Below are 18,636 nucleotides of genomic sequence, written 5' to 3'. Positions count from 1 at the left end.
ATGCTGAGTGCTTAGATCTTCTTCTGTAAGATTTAGAACCTGTTACGGAAAGTAGAAATTACCCAGATATACTCCCCTCAAATTACTTGAATGGTTTACATTGTTTCCCAGTTTGCTTCCTTTTTTTCACCACTGGAGCCATTTATATATAAATTATTGCATTAGCACACTTCAGGATCAAAGGTCCTGCATTTATACAAAATAGCAACTTTTCTTAAAATGTATTGGTTTTATTGAGCTTGTGCTACAGAAAATAGAAAACATGCTTAATAGAAGAAGGGCCACTAGTTGAATGAGACTCATAAGAATTTACTAGTAACATAAAAATTATAACTCTAAACATTATAATAGAAATTCACCACTGAATCAAAGTAAAAACTGGATTTTTTCGTTTGGCTGGTTATGTGTTTTTTTGTTTTGGTTTGGTTTTGTTTTCAATTTGCTGACAGTCCCATGTTAGGGATGATTCATAAAATAATCAAAGTTAAATATAAAAATACACCGCTCTTCCTTTAGAAGTTCAGATCTATTAGGAAGGTGGGAAAGCCAAAGGCCCATCTGATCCTCTTTTCTCTGTATGGCTCCTAGTTTTGCCAAGAAGTGGTACACAATATCTGTTGACTCCAAACTGGCAAGAATAGAAAGTCTAATTAGTCTGCAAAGAGATGGTTATTCCTTTGTCGTCTAATTGACACTGGATATACTTCAACAACTTAATGCACTCCCCTTTTTAAAAGAAGAAGGGTGCTTTGTAAAACTCTGGCATGCTTACATCCCATTTCTTTACTAACGCATCACACTGTGGTCAGAAGTACTGCTCTTGGATACCCATCATAGCAGCTTCTCAGACAAAATTAATACTTACTTAAATCTTATTTTGTTTTCAGAACAGCACTCCTGTTTGAAAGAAATTAGTCAGAACTAAAGGAAATCAAAACAGCACACCTCTTGAGCACGTAAATCCCCCATACAGAAAACTGGCAGCTGTTATGCAGGGTGATGACAGTCAGTGATGTGAAGCTGAGGGAAGCTGTTTGACACAGCCATCCAGTTCCCACTCTCCTGCCTGAGTTCCGTCTGGGTTTGTACCCCAAAGCTTTGTTATCAAAGAATCTTCCAAAAGACAAAGCAAAACTTGATCAAAATGAAGTCTGCACTGCAAAATACTGACTCACACCTTTTTTCCACCTTAAGCTAGTCTTGGTTCACTGGATTCTTATTTTGGCAAATCTACTCAAGCTTCACATACAAAACCGTAATTAGAGCAAATAAACAGAAGTGTATCCTGTTAAGAAATAGTACATTCAAAATTATAATGGAAAGAACAACCGAAAAAACAATATTTGCCAATGTAGAATAAAGCTATATACAGAAGAATCATAGGAAGTGATGTGATTTTCTCCTTCTACTTTAGCAATTGTTTGTCTTGTATAAGATGCTCAAGAAAAATATATTCAATATTATCTGTAAGGAGAAAAAAAGTTACCTTGGTTAGTCTGCTGACTTTTATGAGAGCTGGCAAGATACAGAAATAAGTGAATCTATTCAGAGTTTGGCTGTATCTTGAAGAAAAAAAAAAAAAAAAAAAGAGAATTTTTTGGAAACCTGTCTCCCAGAAGAAAACGTAGGGAAATCCTATAGCATGCCAACATTGCCATGGCACAGGCAGAAAACTGCACTCGCCAGGAGTGCCCAGATAGGGGTATGTCAGCTGATAATTGCAACTTCAATTCCCAAGCAAATCTTGGAAGAGGCAAATACCATAAATGTAGGAAGCAAAATACCTGAACAAACATGACACACAAAAGCCTTCATAATATATGGATAACTTTTTGTAGTATGTGCTCTCCAAATACCAGATCAAGCATAGCAAAGCAAGCGGACAAAATCACGATAGTCATCGATGAAATTTAGTCTGTGTTGATAGTATAAAATAGTGTTAAGAAAACTTAGAAGCACAGTTCAACAGCTAAAATCCTCAGAAAAAATAAAGCCCCAAACCTCTAAACTGATTCTTAAGAGTTTTTCTGTTTTAATAATCTTTGCTTCCTCTTCGGGCAATCTGGATGTAACTTCTCCAGCATCCTCAAATTATTGCCTCCCCATTCCTGGAAGTTTTCCCCACTTTTCCTTTACATGCTCTGCAATCACATCACCAAAGGATACCAGTCCCTTCTCCAAGAACCTACAATTCCTGTAGCAAGTATACAGATTCATGGAAATCAAGTTTGCATCAATACAAAATAGCATACATATATATAAGCATGCTCCATCTCAGGAAAACAAAGCAAGCCATTCACCAGCAAGTCACGTAATTTTTACAACATAATGTTAATAAAAACAAGCTACTGACAAGTCTGAAGTACCTGCCATTACTATGGCACACTGCAGGGGTGGGATTTGGTTTCTTTTAAACTGTTTATGAGATTTGCTCATGAATCATGGCAACTCCAGGAACCAACAGCTGGCTGCATGCATGAAACAGTAATTGGAAGCAGCCAGAGAGATGTAGGTAAACAGGGGAAAAAAACCCACAAGTTTTCTTGCACAGAAACATGAATATTGCATAATCTGCACAGGTTTGCATATACTTATTGAAAGTTCTAAATTTATCCCCAGGAAAGTGCTAATTTAATCATTTTAGCGAAAATGGCTCTAGATTCCTCCTCCCATGAACACAAAACTTACATCTAGACACTAAATTAGGTATGACAGACATTACTAAGCTGGAGACCAATGTTCATATGCTGAGTTTTATCAGTTTTTTTCTCAGGTGCAATCTGACCAGGTCATTTTCTTCTTTCCCTGTCTATGTTGATGACAATAATCAAAACGTGGTGTTGGGAAAAGGAACCACTGAAGAAATATTTATTTGCATTCAACAGCTGAATGCCTGCAACAGCTTCCAGGATTTAGTGTGATCATTAATGTGGTGGCTTGTTTGCAAATGCCACAATGCAAGTTATAAACCTCCATCTGGTGGCAAGTGTAGCATTTAAAGAAATACCAGATAAAAACGGGTGTGCCACACTAACTTTTAAAGCCATCCTCCCCAAGTGTGGTGTACGTTTAAATGTATACGAGGCAAAATACAAATTTGCATCATTTCCCAAACTTTTTACTATCTGGTCTAAAATACAATTTTAGATTCAATAGTAGTTAGTTGAGCACTTTAACTTAGTAAATACTCTGGATACAAAATATCTGTGCAAATCTCCTTCATTCTGGACAATCAAATGAATCTATGGTGTGATCCACTGAGAAAAATACTTGAAGGATGAGTGAATTTTGCTGGTTAAGTTTCCTCTCCCACTTCTTGCCTCTCTTATATTTTGCTGCTTTGAGACTTCAAATACATAAACCCTCTGGTTTGAATTATATCTTGCCAGAGACAAAATTAATTACATTAAAAACTATAATTTCACTCACACTTACAAGAGTTAAGCACGTACTCATCTTTTGATGTCTACATAGAATAAAAATAGAAGCTTACAGTACTGGAAGCAGAAATTAGCATGTCCTCAACACCCCCCCACTGCAAGAAAGATGTAGGCAGTTCAATTTTCAACACTTGTTTTACTTTAGAATCTGAGCCCATTTTTCTTTCTTCCATCCACCTCTGTGTGGAAACTCTGTGTGGAAACTTTTGTGTGGGATGTGCTTTCCAAATAAAGTCCTTTTACCAGGCACTGCCCAGAGCACAACTGGAAAGAAGGATAAACATGAACGTTCACCCTAAACTTCCAATTATTTTATATTTTGCATGTACATTAACTTTACAATTTATATTGCATCTTCATCAACAGTATCTTCTACGGTCATTTTAGCAATGAAAGGTGTCTTAAAAACTTGTATGAAAGAGATTAGTTACCTATAACTAATTCCTTTTATTACCTACAGATACAGCAGCATTAGGCAGTGCATTTCTGTTTTCAACCACCTCCATCCACTCCTTTACAATGGTGCATTTCCAGCAGCATTCACCCCTTTGTCATCCTTCTACATCTTTCCATGTCACCTGTCACAGTCTACTGAGACGACCTCCACACCAATTGCCAACTGCTTGTAGACGCAGATGTGAGGACAACCTGAATAACCTTTCCTACAAATAGAAAAAGATGAAGCCAAGACAGCATTCACCTAGCCTCAGTTCTGTGAATAGGGTTACAGATTAAGACAGACAACAGTTTCAAGTGAAACTTTGATACCTGTTTTCAGAAATAAACTTGCAGTGAATCTTCAAAGTAGCCTTCTCCTCAGAGGTTGTACAACATCAGGTTTGTACTCTAGAAACTGACCCTTTTCCTACTCTCCTGAGCAGATGGATAGCTAGTAGAAAAAGCATTTGTTTTCAGGAGACAGAAGAGCTCTTGGTCAAAAGGCTGGTAAATCACAATAAGGATCCTGACTTTCAATAAAAGGAAAAGCCATCACTGAATGCTTCAAACATAGTAGGAGAGAACACTCAGAAACCTGCAGCTATGATCACCAGCTGCACCTTGGCTTCTGTGTTCAATATGGAGGCACTTGATCCATTGACTGAATCCCACAAAAGTGAAGAGGACCACCCTCTGGGACTATGAAGAGGACTCTAATTTGGAATTGTCCTGATCAGGTCCAATTTAACTGCGAAATATGAACCACTGCAGATGACATCTGTTATATTCTTCACTTAAACTCAAAACTATGTTAATGTTTTTGAGGTTTAAGACTGGCCTATGATATATTCATTTTTGATGACAAGAAATAATTTTAAATTTCCTTTCTCCTGGGCATATTCTGAGTCCGATTCTATTAGCAAGTCTAATAAGGTAATGGGAGAAGTTCGAGAAATGAAACAAAAGAGTTCAAAAGTTGTGAAGAAAAGCTCTTTCATAATTTTGAGTGTGTCTGAGGTTACCCATTGTCAAACATGGGAGATAAGTGGCATCTAAAATAACATTAGGTCGAAGAGGCCACTCCTAGTACACAGAGGATGAACAACCTGGATTGAATTCCACAAAAAGATATCCAAACAATTCCTTTATAGCTAGAATGTGTAACATCAGAGTTCATATTAGTACCTAACACAGAGATTCCTATATGGAGTCTGCAGAAAGCTGCTTGTGTGGGATTTTGGAGATAAGAGGAAAAAAGCATAACATATACAATAGACTTACTATTTTTTAGTGAAGGGAAATCCCTTAGAGAAAATAAGTATCAGGTAGATATCCTTATCAAAATGACAACCTCACTGTACAGGTGCTAAACACAGTTTCCTTCAAATGATGATTTCCTGTTGCAGGGTACATTTTCTTCAGGAATCAAGAGACACAGAGCTGACATTAATGCATGTGCCTTGGTATCATCTTGTGAGGCCCAGGGAGTTGTATGACAATAGTTTTGTGCTACTAGCACATCCAAGTCCCAGGTGAAATTACTTAGCGAGTCTTCAAATGTTATCAAATTGTCAAGTGGTTGATCATCTTCTACTATACACAAAGCCACTCAGTTCTTGTTTGTTCACTTTTCAAAGGCTGCAGTAGACATGGTAGCTACTGTGTTTGGCTGCGTGAACAAAACAAGCCCCTTTTGCAGTATTTTGCACTTTTTGTCAATGTTCCTAGATACGAGTATAATGTCAGGTATTTTGAACTTAGCCACCCAGCGAGTGCCAGTCAGCAAGACCCCTGTTTTGTAGTGATGGTGGAGGAATCTACAAATATTTGGACAAACTCAACATATTATCCTTGTAAACTATTTCTGCCAGTTGCTTGCCAATATCTCAAGAAACTACTTTAAATCACAGTCTTAATAGACAACGAGTTTCAGAAAAATTTCTGATGGTCTCAGGTCTTCTCTAAAGTGCCCTACAAAGGGAAAGCCTGTTCAGTATCTGAGAACATTCTGTCTGGAAAACTCAGGGTTCCCACCCTGTGTTTTACATTTCCCTTTTCTAAAGAATGTGGAAGAGCTTTTACGTTGGGAGGCATAAACAGATGTTTTCTCTTGGGGGCTCTCAAGTCCTTGTATTTTGCATAGCTGAGGACTAAAAGCACAAGGCAGTTGACTGAAGATCAAGAAACTTCTAGACAGACTAACAGAACACTAGCCATTGAGAGCCAATGCTTGCAGAAAGTGATCTCATTTTTAATCTAAGACTGGAGATGTGAGAAACAAGTGGAAAAGAAAGTGGGTTCTTCTGAGGCTTGTCCTGAAAACTTGCACAGTGCACAGATGTTTGTGGCAGCATCTGTGTCTACAGTGACTGGAAAGATGGATCAAAGCAGTCAAAAGAGGCAAGATGATCACTGAAAAGATGAACTCTGACAGACGAAGAAGTGGAATTTCAGTAGACATCTTGATAGGTATTTCCATGGCCAGAAACTGAAGAAATTGCAGGCACTAGAAATGCAGTAGTAAGGTGTTTAGCATACTCCAGTGTGCTGAGGTTCAGAGCTTAGCGATTTGATCAAATACACACGGATCTGTAAACCTGACATTTACAGGTAGAAACATTTACAGATTACTTCACAGAAAGCTGACTGAACAGTACCAACAAATATTACAGAGTTACTACGAAAAGTGGCTGTAGAAAGAAATTTTCACATTTTACAGTTTGTATCTCACTTGAGCTTCAGCAGGGACAACTGCTAAGTATTCCAAAGAGTCTGTGGGAGAAATACATCCTCTAAAGCTCTGAGGTAAGGGGAAGAAAGCTCCAACAGTGTTCACAATGCTCTCTTTGAAAGAGAGCTGAATGTTCTGATTTGGGTAGGTAGCTGAGAGTGAACACGAATAGAAGTTGCCCTTTTTCAGACCACCTGCAGTATACATAGCAGGGCCTGTACTGCAGGGCCTGTGCACATTCCTGCAGGTGTTGCTGAGAATAAAAAATTCATAGCTAAAAGAAGCTGTGTTTAGATATATCTATACCATGAAATACAGTGATAGAGCCTTCAAAGGAGTACTGTCCTTTTCTGCAAGTGCAATTAGGTTCAGTAAGAATTATCATTATTATTTCATATATAAAGTAGAAATAAAATCTCTGCATTTTCCAACAGAAAGCATGAAAAAGAGTCATAATGGAACATCAGAAACAGAAGACATGAAAAAAAAAATCAAAACTTCTGTCTCAAAATCTGTCAGTACAAAGACGAGAACCCCCACACAGGAGAACTAACAGCATACCACACTTGGATCCATTAAAGCCACTGCCACTGTTTTAGCTGTATTTTTCTGAACAAGAAGCAGAGCTTTCTACCCGAACACAACAAACGCTTGTGTACATGAGTACTCTTATTGCCTCAACAGGACCACTCACATGGGTGAAGCTCATCAGGCAAGTAAGTGTAGAATAAAGGACACATGTGTGCAAAGCTATTATCAAAGGGTTGCTAGGTTGAAGTGCAGCAGTCGTGAGCACATATATGCCTATTTTACAAATACAGACTTAGTATCTATAGTGAATAAAGTATTTTTCCCAAGATTTTGCTGATACACTTGATTACTTCCAGCACAAAACAAAATACTTGCTGTTTTCTACAACTGCTTACAGGGATTTCAGTATGGGCTAGTTCCTGCAAAGCTGTATTCACACCAAAAGATACGGCCTCTATTTTGAGCAGTGCTGTACCTTGACGATATCTATACATCTAAATCTTTGTTAAACTTACCATATTACAAGTTTATTGCAGACTGTGGATATTCTTCCATAGTCCCAAGCAAACATACACTAGGTATTGAATTAATACAACGCATAAAAATATCTTAATTCTGCCTCACACTATTATTCCTAAAATGCTTACAATGCATCATAACAAACATAGACCTAATAAAGACAAAATGATGTACCACTGAAAGACATTAGGAGGAATCAGGTTATCACAATGTCTCATGTCCTGCAATATATATATATTTTTTTTTACACAGTAACATTTCCAGGTATTTTGGGAGATGGACCATTAATCAAGGTTGAGCAGAGGCCAGAAAAACCTTTCCAAAAGCTCATTGACTCATCAACTCTAGAACAACTTCAATCTTGCAATCCAATCCAATACATACATTTATCAAGATGCCTTAAAATACATTAATGCTTTGGCCCTAATGCCCTAAAAAAGTCATTCCAAACCTAGACTTAATCTTTCTTCAATAAGACTTTCAGCATCTCAGTAGCTCTTTTTTACACCTCTTCCTAGTAAATAACTTTCATCAACAATAATCAGAATCAAACCCTGTATTGTAACTGACAGTGTACTTGCTCCCTGTACTGAAACAATCTCATCCAATGCATCCTAAATTAGCATTAGCCTGCTCAACTAGGTAAAGCCAATCAGAATTCCTTCAGCTTCCATTATCCTAACTTTTATTTAAAAATATTCTCTTGTTGGAACCCAAGTGACTTTGTATTTTGTGCTTTCAGTTTCACTCCATTCTAGTCCCTCCATCAAAGTCACAGAATTTTTCCCAGTTCTCTGCAGTACTTGCAATACTTCCCAACTTCATCTCATCCACAAATTACTTGTGACTTGGATGGTGACCTCAACCTAAGTCACTGAAACCCAAAACGGGATGTGTCTCTAGTCTGATCTCTATAGAATTTACTGCAAACTCTTCTTCCACCATCTTTAATCCATCTTTCAATTCTCATGTTAATCTATTTCCACCTAAGTATTTTTAGAGTCCTATGTCATGCATTACTTCATTTTAAATAAATTAACTTCATTGCATTAATTTTCTAAAAACTTAGTGTCCCAAACCATCCAGGGTGCGGGGCAGAATGAAAAGGCTAGCAGAAAACATACTACATACTATCATACCCATGTTAGAACTTTGAGTCTTTTGTTCACAATGTGAAGTAAGCTTTTGCTTAACCTTGTCACTAAACTAAGAGGTCACAACATTTTTTAAATGCAATTGCTTTATTTGCTGTTCTGCTACTGTAAAATACTGTGAACTTACAGATCCATTAACAGTTCTTATTACTGGATTTATATTTATTTCAGTACTGTATAATGGAGGTTATGTTGGTCCTCTGATAAATCCAAAGTTTTAGGACAAGCATTATATATCACTAACCCATATAAATTGCTGGCTATGACTTACAAATACATTGTATCTCTGATCTCCTCATTCCTGTCTAGTGTCCCCTAAATTATCCTAGGAAGTTTTTTTTCCTTCTGTTCTCATTATACATCTTCTCATTAAATATTAATGCCTTTTCTGCCTCTGCTAAAAACTCTACAAATTTATTTTGGGAATTTGTTACCATAATCAATCCTTGTAATTACTTGTCAGGATTACAAAAATCCTGACTATATTAAGAAGCGTTAAATCCAAAGCAGCCCATTTTACAGAGGAGTTAATAGAGGCAAAGAAAAGTTGACAATTTCACCAACTGCTTAGCTGGAGGTCCCCAAACATACAGAGATCTGATTGGAAATATGGCTCTGAGTAGAGTTAATTTTCACATACCCTTCTTTAAATATTGCAGTCATACTGCTGCTAAAGCCTCTGAAGCTCAGAAGGGAAATACAGTTGCTACATTTTTCTCCACAGCCCATACTGTGTAAAACTTAGACCTGTTAATCTTCGCAAATTACCCAAGAATGTTTAAACATGTGGGCCATCACTCATACTTAGCATTGTTTTCAACCTCCCCTCTAGCTACAGGAACACCACAGAATAAATGCAGGCAGTGAAAAAGGAGAGGCAAATCATGATAGGAAGGAAATCCCCAAATCAGGAGACATCATTTTAAGGACAAACGTGGGTCTCTGTAGTTCACTGCAGATACCATGCAGTTATTCATGTAGTCTCCTGTTTTCCAAAAGGGCCATATCAAATCAATTTTAATTATTTAATAAATATGACATTTAGTGAGCGCAAAGGTTCCAAGAACGAGTTCTTCTCCTTTCCATTTTCAGGATGCTGTCAACTTGTATTTTTTTCTCCTCCCTTTTGGAGCTACACCTAGACTCACTAGCATTTCCTCAACTAGGTTAACTTCCTCCTGTGCTATAACACGTTTTTCCCAGTTTGCAGTAAAAAAGTGGGTTTTTTGGTCATTCTAGAGCTCATGCCCAACTCTCCTGTCTTCCTGTAATCTTTTGCCTCGGGCTCAAGTTTCCTTCTCAGCTCTTTCAAGGTTCTAAAGAAATCAGCCAGCAACTCTAACTTCATTCCAGTCACTGCCCTGCTCCCATCCCATGTGGGATTGTAAGTATTTCTTCCACCTTCTTCTGCAATAATTTCTGTGCCCCCTCCCATTCTGTGGAGAGTGTGATTTATTTTTCTTCTCTGGCTTATGTCTCCACTCTCTCTTCCAGTTTGTTTTCAATGCTCTTACTTACAAAGTTCTTATTCTGAGATCATTTAGGGCCTTACATTCAGAACAAACTCTATGATCAGACTGTTCCAATACTCTTGTGAGCCAGAGAGCTCTGCTGGCAACATAAAATTCTTGTCTTGCTGACAGTGAAATATCTAATGCAAATTCATGTTTTCTCCAGTTCTCTTGTTACTACGGCTGTGCACTGAAAGGTGGCGATGCAATAAGAAAAAAGCATTGCTTCTTTTTCCAACAAACTTGGTTAAGATTCCAACATTTAAAAATAGGTACTCTGAGGTGATTGTGAAGAACAGTTGCAGTCAGTATCAGGATGCACTGGTGGTTTAGAAACTTAGCATCAAACTTTGGGTTTTCCCAAAAACATTTTTCCAGACATCCAAGCTCTAATCCATAAACTGCACAATAAAAGACATTTTAAAAGAATGCAAGAATTATAAGCAAGGCCACCTTCTAATCTCAATCAGAACATTACCACAAAGACTTTACAATAAAATAAACTATCTTTTATCTTTTGTAAATCTAACTTTCTGTATAATTGTGTTCTCTTTCTTTTTGTATCAAACTTCTATTTTACTGTTGACATGAAAAAGGAGAAAATCCAAGATCATTTGCATCTGGAACATTGCACAGTTAAATGCTAACTTTTCACACTATATTAGGAGATTTAGAGTTTAGCGTTAAGAACAATATTTGTCAGCAGTATCTACATACTTGTATTTGACATCTTCCCAATACTTGTAAACAAGGTACTAATTATGTTTGTTTTTGTTGTTTTTTTTTGAAGGCACTCTTACAGCCCACTATTGAATTTACATGCTTTATATTATAAATGCACAGACACATATCTGCACACAAATCACCACCTCTCACCCCTCCCAATTCTACTTCAAACAGTAAGCTTCTCTGTTGTTAATTTCTCATATTACATAGCATGAAATACTACAATTACAATCACATTCTGGAATATGATCATACTTAAGTCTGTGCTTCTGAAACTTGACTTACACAGACCATTAAAAATTCCACCTGAAATTACTGTGATAACTTGAAATGAACACCTACAGTATTAACAAATCCAATTAGTGCACATTTGAAAAAATTTCCACCATTTCGTAAACCTGCTCCAAAAGACACTTTTCAAAGACTTTTTGTAGGAATCCTGAAGTATAACATAGAACTTCCCCTGCAGAGAGGTGAAAGCAAAAAGAACTGCAAAAACATTAGGTAATACCAAAAGCCTTTTAAGTAACAAAGATTGAAGAGATTTACTAAAATTCTAGCTTACATAAGTAGCAAAACTGAACATGGAACATCTGACAGAAAACATTTCTTTCTCCTTTGTTAAGAAGACTGAGAAGGTTGAGAACTCACAATCCAAAGGAGAAAGGCCAACAAGCATGTAGGTGGCAGCCATGCTGAAGAAGAGCGAGTTGTCGGCTGTAGCATGCAACAAAAACAGCATACTCCTGTATTTAATACTGTACTTGTGCGTGCTGGGAATTGGTTTAAGAGGAGCTATGCCTTGATACTTCATCATTCAGAGCGGCTGTAAAATGAATCAGTCAACACTTAAAGCTCACACAATATTTAACAATGGGGCCATAAATTCCAGTGCCTACCACAAATTCCCATTTGGAATAATTACAGGCTATCTACCTACATTCTCCTGCTGTTTTCAAATATGTACACTTCTTGAACTGTTCTGCAACATTTGTTTGTACTTTTGGGCTATCTGCCACATTTAACGCTGTCCCAGAGGCTATATTTAATGGAATGGAAATGTTTCGCTACAATTTACTTTAGGCATTGGTTTGGATGATACTCAGTGTCTGCTGCATCAAATGCTAGAAGCTTAAAGATGTGGCTGTAACAGAAGTTCTTGATTAAGAATAAATGATCAGAGCAAAATTTATGCAAAATAAAATTCAATATTCTAATTCAGGTGTTGTGGTCTGAAGGTCAGTATTGGACATCTTTAATTTTACAGAATTGATGAGACTTTTAAATCATAAATCTTCTAAACACTGATATGTGTTCTGAAAGAACGTCCTGATAGCTTCTCTAAGAAATTCTTAAACTTTTGTGTTAGTATTTTGATCTCCACTCCCCCCAGGGACACATATTTTTAATTTCTTTCTAGGCAAAAGGTTACATATTTGTAATTGATAACTCAAGAAAATTGCTTATGCCTTTCCATTGCATATCACCTTTTCCCTGATGATTCCCTTGTTTCCTCAAGGAACTCAGAGGTTCAACATAATCAAGGTCATTTTTTATACACCTTAAGAAATACTTAAATTTTCATTTGCAACTTCCTAGTCATGTACCTCACTTCATATAATTCAATCACCAAAAACATATTATCATTTTTTAATTGAAAAGCCTCAAATGAATACAGTATTATATAATAACTTATTTTCCATGTAATACAAAAACCCCAAAGTTCTTTTAAATATTTTGCAAACTAAAACAGGAAAACTGACTTTCCTCCTTCAAGTGCTGGGGACTGAAGCTGATAATAGTAAATGATGGTATGATCCCCAAATGAAAGCAACTTCTGATTTTTTATAGTAATGCAATATATATATTCCGACACAGATCAATGTTCTGCATCCTTCTTTCAACTGAAAAGCAGCTTCTCCAATCAAGTGTAACACCACAATAATATACATGGAATAATTTACAGTAACTCAGTTTGATACTGAAGTGAGGGATCTATCTTGCATGAAGCATCGTACAAAACAAAGGCTTATTACCCAGTTCTGTACTGCACTATTTATTCTGAATATCTTAAAACAATTAAAACCTAATCCAAATAACTGTCAAGATTAGAATGCTATCCCATATTAGAAAGCAATACAATACCAGACATTTTATTTATTAAATCTCAGTCAACTAAAATGCTTAAGCATATATTTATAAGTTTCATCTGCCCTTTTCAAACCTGCTGTCAAAGAGACTATACTTTTAAAGGGATACGACCAGCTAAATTTCAATGCATGCTTATACTTGATTTTCTTTTCCTCATCTTTTTGCTCTGAATATCAGACTTATTTTAGGCACTGCAAAACAGTGCAGCTATAAAGAATATGTGGATTCGATCTGGCAGCTTGAAAGGAAACACAGATCACATAATATGTCATTAAAATTATTACATAAATCAGACATGCTTTATGGTGTACTCAGTTACTATGTCATGTCAGTTAAAAGACAACTTGTCCTTTCTTTCAAACAGCATGGATGGATTTTTAACAATCAAGAGCTCTATAATTGGAAGGACAGACCTCATAAAGACTCAAAATTCAGTTTCCAAGATATTTTAATTAAATCCCAAGACCAAAAAGTCTCCACAACAAAGCAGACAGGAAGAATATTAGCTGGAAATACAAAGCTCTATGACACTAATACCAGAGATGAACCCATACTGCTTTAATGGCTGAAGAAGAGGACTTTTTTCAGCCTCTTAAGAATATGGAACGGCTATGAAGTGAATCTCTGCAAAAGTTCATGTTGTTTAGAATCTCTGACTTCAGTTTCAGGATCATCTCTGATAAATATTAGTACTTTCTCTTAATTACCCATACACGTACAAAATTGTAAGTGTTCACACCAAAGGAGCAAGAACCAATAATCAAGAATACATCTAGCAGTCCATACAGTTGTGGGGGATTGGGTTGGAACAACATCAAAATGGCTCTCTCTGAAGTATCAAGAGATGTTTTTTTCCAGCATGTTTTAAAATCAAATAGAAATGTCCTCAGGTCTCCCTCAACTTTGACTTATGTCTCAGATAATACCCAAATAAATTATGTATAGAAAAACATCCTTTGCATTGTGGGTCTGTCAGCCTTCTCACATGCTTTCATTTCAGGAGGAAAGCGCTAATCTTAGTTACCGTTTTAAAGTTATTATACTTATTAAATAATTGTTTGAAATAATAAAATCAGAGTAAGAATTTTAATAGAACATTCTTATACTCAAGTTTTTTACAAATTCTGCATTTTCCCATTCCGATATCTAAATATTGCGGGATGAATTCTAACTTTTCAGCAGTGTTCAGAGTCCTTTCTTCAGTACTCTGCTTACGTCAAGCCACTGCATTCTTATGTTTCTAGATCCACTGTTTGTAAAATGAAGAGAGATTCCTACTGTACCATTAATTGCTAACCTGACACTGAAACAGTGATTTCATTGTCACGGGTGACAGGATTGAGAACCTCTGTGTAACTCCAGTCCCCTAACAGGTACAGTAATAAGGTGTTAATTCTGTAGGCAAAAGACAAGAATCTGTTGGATAAAGGCTTCATTCTCTGCCCGTCATCAGTAACTTGAGGGCCTTCTGCAGATTCTGCACAGCAGTGCTCACATCTTCATATTGCAAAGCACTGCCAGCATATTTGCAATATTTTTGAGCTCTGGCAAAGTCCTCTGGAGTCAAACGGACTTCCCCTGCAAAAACATAAGTATTACAAAGTTACTATAAAAGAAATCTGACTGAGGCTTCCTTTCACATGATTTCTGTGTTTTATTTATATTTGTGGTAATATTATGAAAATCAGGCTAATACTTGTGGTAATATTACAAAAACCAAACCAGCATGGTTCTTCTGTTCACTTTTCTTTCCATTCATATAATGCTCAACTTCTTTGCTGTTGGCATTTGAAAACTATAAGAGGACCTTTCTAAACACTGGTAATTTGTATGACCCAGTGCCTTTCAAAAGTAAGTCAATACCTTTGAGAAAGATCTCTTCATCTAAGGCAGCAAAGAAGAGCTTTTTAACCACCATAAGTTAGCTGTAATCATATTACAACCTGCAAGAAACAAGGACAGTGGTTTTTGTGTTTACAGTAGAATTACTCTGCCCTCTTCTACAGGAATAATACACAGTTAGAAACTGTTCCTTCTCAAATGGAATTACTTTTCAAAATGTAGGAGCATTTCTCACTGGCATGTTTCTACACATTTTATATTTCTGGCTTATCCAAGTAATGTTTACATTTCCAATTTTTTTAAGGTGACTGAAAACAAAATTGATCCCATTAAATGTGCCCATATTTGTAATACTGGTGAATGCTAGCAAAAAATACTCTCATGATATAGTATAAAACAATTAATCATTATTTATTTATCAGAATATTTTCTTGACATAAGTTAAAACATTGGAAATTCTGCAACCCTCAAATATTCAGTGTACTACAAAGTATAGTAGGGACTTACGCCCTAACTGGCAGAAGTTTTAATGTGCGAACAGCGTCACTAATGTGTGCATATAATAAAGCACAATTATGTCACTGTCCCTTCTTCTAGCCACAAGTTCATTAGCAGTTTTAAAACTAATCCCATGCCACTCCATTAACCTATGGATAAATTGTAAAATCTTCACACATGCTCTTTCAGAACAATGTAACTTGTAAAAGACTGATATTTTTGGACACAAATAATTATACGCAATACTGAATAATTATGTATTTATTTAATAGGCTTCCCACACAGCATCTTATAAGCAATGAACATATTTCCCAGATTAAGAAAAAAATGCATTTAAAAATGCACAACAGATTTTATATAGAAAACACTTAAAGACTTAGCTCTCTAAGTACAGCTTTCTAATTTTAAGCAAGGAAATGAATATACTTAAATGCTTTTTTATGGTACAACTTCAGTCAGATGGACCTCTTTCTTTCAAAATAAAGCTGTTGTTAGCAATACTGTGAGAACACTTGCCAAAGAATCTCAGTTCTTATCAGAAAATGTTGATTGTATTTGCTTTTCCTTTCCCCAGTCTTATTATTTAAGAACAGCCTTTGAACAAACGAAATGGAAAACCTGGGAATATTAAAAACTAGACCAGTCTCCTGGTTTTCAGAACAACCCCATCCCAATAAAAAGAAGGTAAGTGCTCTTAAGATTATCAACTTTTAAAGTATACTCTAGAGTCTATTTATTTTCCCTCCAATAAATAAATATAACCACAAAATAACTGTTGAATTTTGAGGCGCATGACAACTTGGTGGGCTCAATATCACTGCAATGAATATTAGTTTACTGCTGAATAAGTGAAGCCACATTAAATCTCTTAAAATGCATATACATGTGGGTAAATATGTGTGAGGGAGTGCATAAACAAAGGAACACACATTTAGGTTATTTTGCAACCTAAATAAAGTCACAGACTAAAAGCAGCTGGGGTCAATCTGCGACCACATTACTGAACATCTTTAAGAAATTAAAACGACCAAGTTCCCTTCAAAGTGACTTTATGCTACGATGCCAAAAGAAACTACAAAATCATTCTTTAAAAACTGTCCAAGGCATCAGTCCAGTATTCAACTAATTTATTGGAAAGAAGCCTAAATTCACCAGTCTAATCTTATTTTTACAGTATGAGCTCTATTAATGTTTTGCTGGCATAGAGCCTTATTTATTATGAAATCCACTTCAGATGCTATTATGACATAACTTGAGGAAAAAGAGTTAACAATTTAAAATTTATAAACCAAAGTTTACACAGTAAGGGTGTTGATCTTTTGATGTGCTCAGTGGCCTCAGCTCCTATTGAAGTCAACACCTCACAATGGACAAATAGAATAGAAATAGAACAGCTCTGTGTTCTTGGGTTTTCAAAATAATGTGAAACTTAACTATAACATCTGAACTTACATCAAAGGAATAACCACAAAAGTAACTGACTTCAATTTACATATTCTAACAGTTAAGCAGCTTTGGAGAAAAGGACTGGGGGGTCCTGATGGACACCAAATTGTCCATGCGCCAATAACCTGCTCTTGCGGCAAAGAGGGCGAATAGCATCCTGGGCTGTACTAGGGTGTTGCCAGCGGGTGGAGGGATGTGATCCTCTTTACTCAGAGATAGTGAGGCCACACCTGGAGTGCTGTGGCCAGTTCTAGGCTCCTCAGTACAAGAGAGAGACTGGAGAGAGTTCACTGAAGAGCCACTAAGATGATGAAAGAACTGGAGCACCTCTCATACGAGGAGAGGCTGAGAGAGCCCGAACTGTTCAGCCTGGAGAAAAGAAGGCCCAGGGCAATCTTGTCAATGTACATAAATACCTGAAGGGAGGGTGCACACAGGACAGAGCCAGGCTCCTTTCAGTGGTGCCCATGACAGGACCAGAAGCAATGGGCACAAACTGAAACACAAGAGGTTCCTGTCTGAGCTTCAGGAACGACTTTTTACTGTGAGGGTGACTGAGCACTGGCGCAGGTTTCCCAGAGAGGCTGCAGAGTCTCTGTCCCTGAAGAGATTCAAAAGCCGTCTTTTGAATTAACAGTGACATTTTTCTCAAAATTCTGCCTTTGGTGCTGCAAATGAAGCCATAGGGAGAGCGCAGGGGCAGAGGAAGACACAAAGGATATCGTCCTCAGAAACTCATTCTACAGGACCCTTGCTTGAACAGAGTGTTTGGACTAGATGACCTCCAGAGGTCCATTCCGATCTCAAACATCCCATGATTCTGAGCTCTAAAAACGCCGAACAACATCAAGACGGGAAAAGTATACTGTATTTATCCTGAAATAAACCTGCCTCTGTGTTAATCTGAAATTACTAGCACAGTAGTTATATTTACTACTGAAATATGACAGGCATATGGAATCCACAACTAATGTAATCAAATCTGATTCTTCTAGTTTAAAAGGAACACAAAGTGAAAACCTAAAGGCGATTTGACTAGAAATGCTGAAAATCATGTTGGGAAAAAAAGCAGTTTTGAAATGAAAACGACATGTATTTTACATGATGTATCTGCTTATCCCTGGCATCCTTTTCTATCCATCAGATGTTTTTCCCTTTTATGAAGTTGCCCAAAGACAAGGCAGCTGATTTAAGAATATTTTAATAATGTGACTTGATGTATAAAACCAGTGATGGCAAAGATAACTGAAATGATTTTTGAAACAAGATGCTCTTTTTTTCCCATTAAAGCACTGAAGATACTTGAAATACAAATCTTCAAAAATTTCTTCTTAGGATCATGAAAACACATGCAAAGTCAAATTATTATTTCCACTATGTGTGTAGAAAATCAAACACGATTATACACACAACTAGAGTAGACAAATGGTTTTTCTATACTATGCCACCTGTGGAAGGGAGCATATGGTAATATAAGAAGACTTATAAAAACTCTGTGCAGCACAACCATGAATGCATATAGTGTTCACAAAATCTAGGGGTAATAAATTTTTTAAGCAAACTACACCAGAGAAGTGCACGCATACATTATACAAAGCTGCTGTGTAGCTCTGCATTCTGTTGTCAGAGACATTAACAAATGCTTAATT

The 18,636-nt window shown here is 36.6% G+C and overlaps 2 protein-coding genes across 9 annotated transcripts in view; both read right to left on the bottom strand.

The window, feature by feature from the left end:
• ADGRG6 (adhesion G protein-coupled receptor G6) overlaps window positions 1-11,831 on the bottom strand; it is a 146,856-nt gene extending 135,025 nt beyond the window's left edge. The window contains exon 1 of the mRNA XM_065057193.1: window positions 11,702-11,831. The gene's annotated coding sequence lies outside the window, so the exon portion shown is untranslated. The remainder of the gene's footprint in view (window positions 1-11,701) is intronic.
• A 1,800-nt stretch (window positions 11,832-13,631) lies between these two features.
• Window positions 13,632-18,636, bottom strand: part of VTA1 (vesicle trafficking 1) — a 39,168-nt gene continuing 34,163 nt past the window's right edge. For 6 of the 8 annotated variants that reach the window (XM_065057214.1, XM_065057212.1, XM_065057215.1 and 3 more), the window contains one exon: window positions 13,632-14,779. In XM_065057214.1, coding sequence (XP_064913286.1) covers window positions 14,634-14,779 — 146 coding nt within the window. In that variant the 3' untranslated portion in view covers window positions 13,632-14,633. Of the gene's footprint in view, window positions 14,780-15,064; window positions 15,145-18,636 lie in introns of all 8 variants that reach the window. The other 2 variants (XM_065057218.1, XM_065057216.1) reach the window with 1 other exon arrangement.

Source organism: Columba livia, chromosome 3 (assembly GCF_036013475.1).
Source record: "Columba livia isolate bColLiv1 breed racing homer chromosome 3, bColLiv1.pat.W.v2, whole genome shotgun sequence".
Classification (NCBI taxonomy): Eukaryota; Metazoa; Chordata; class Aves; order Columbiformes; family Columbidae; genus Columba; species Columba livia.
The sequence above is the reverse complement of the archived record's forward strand: the minus strand, read 5'-3'. Positions and strand labels throughout refer to the sequence as shown.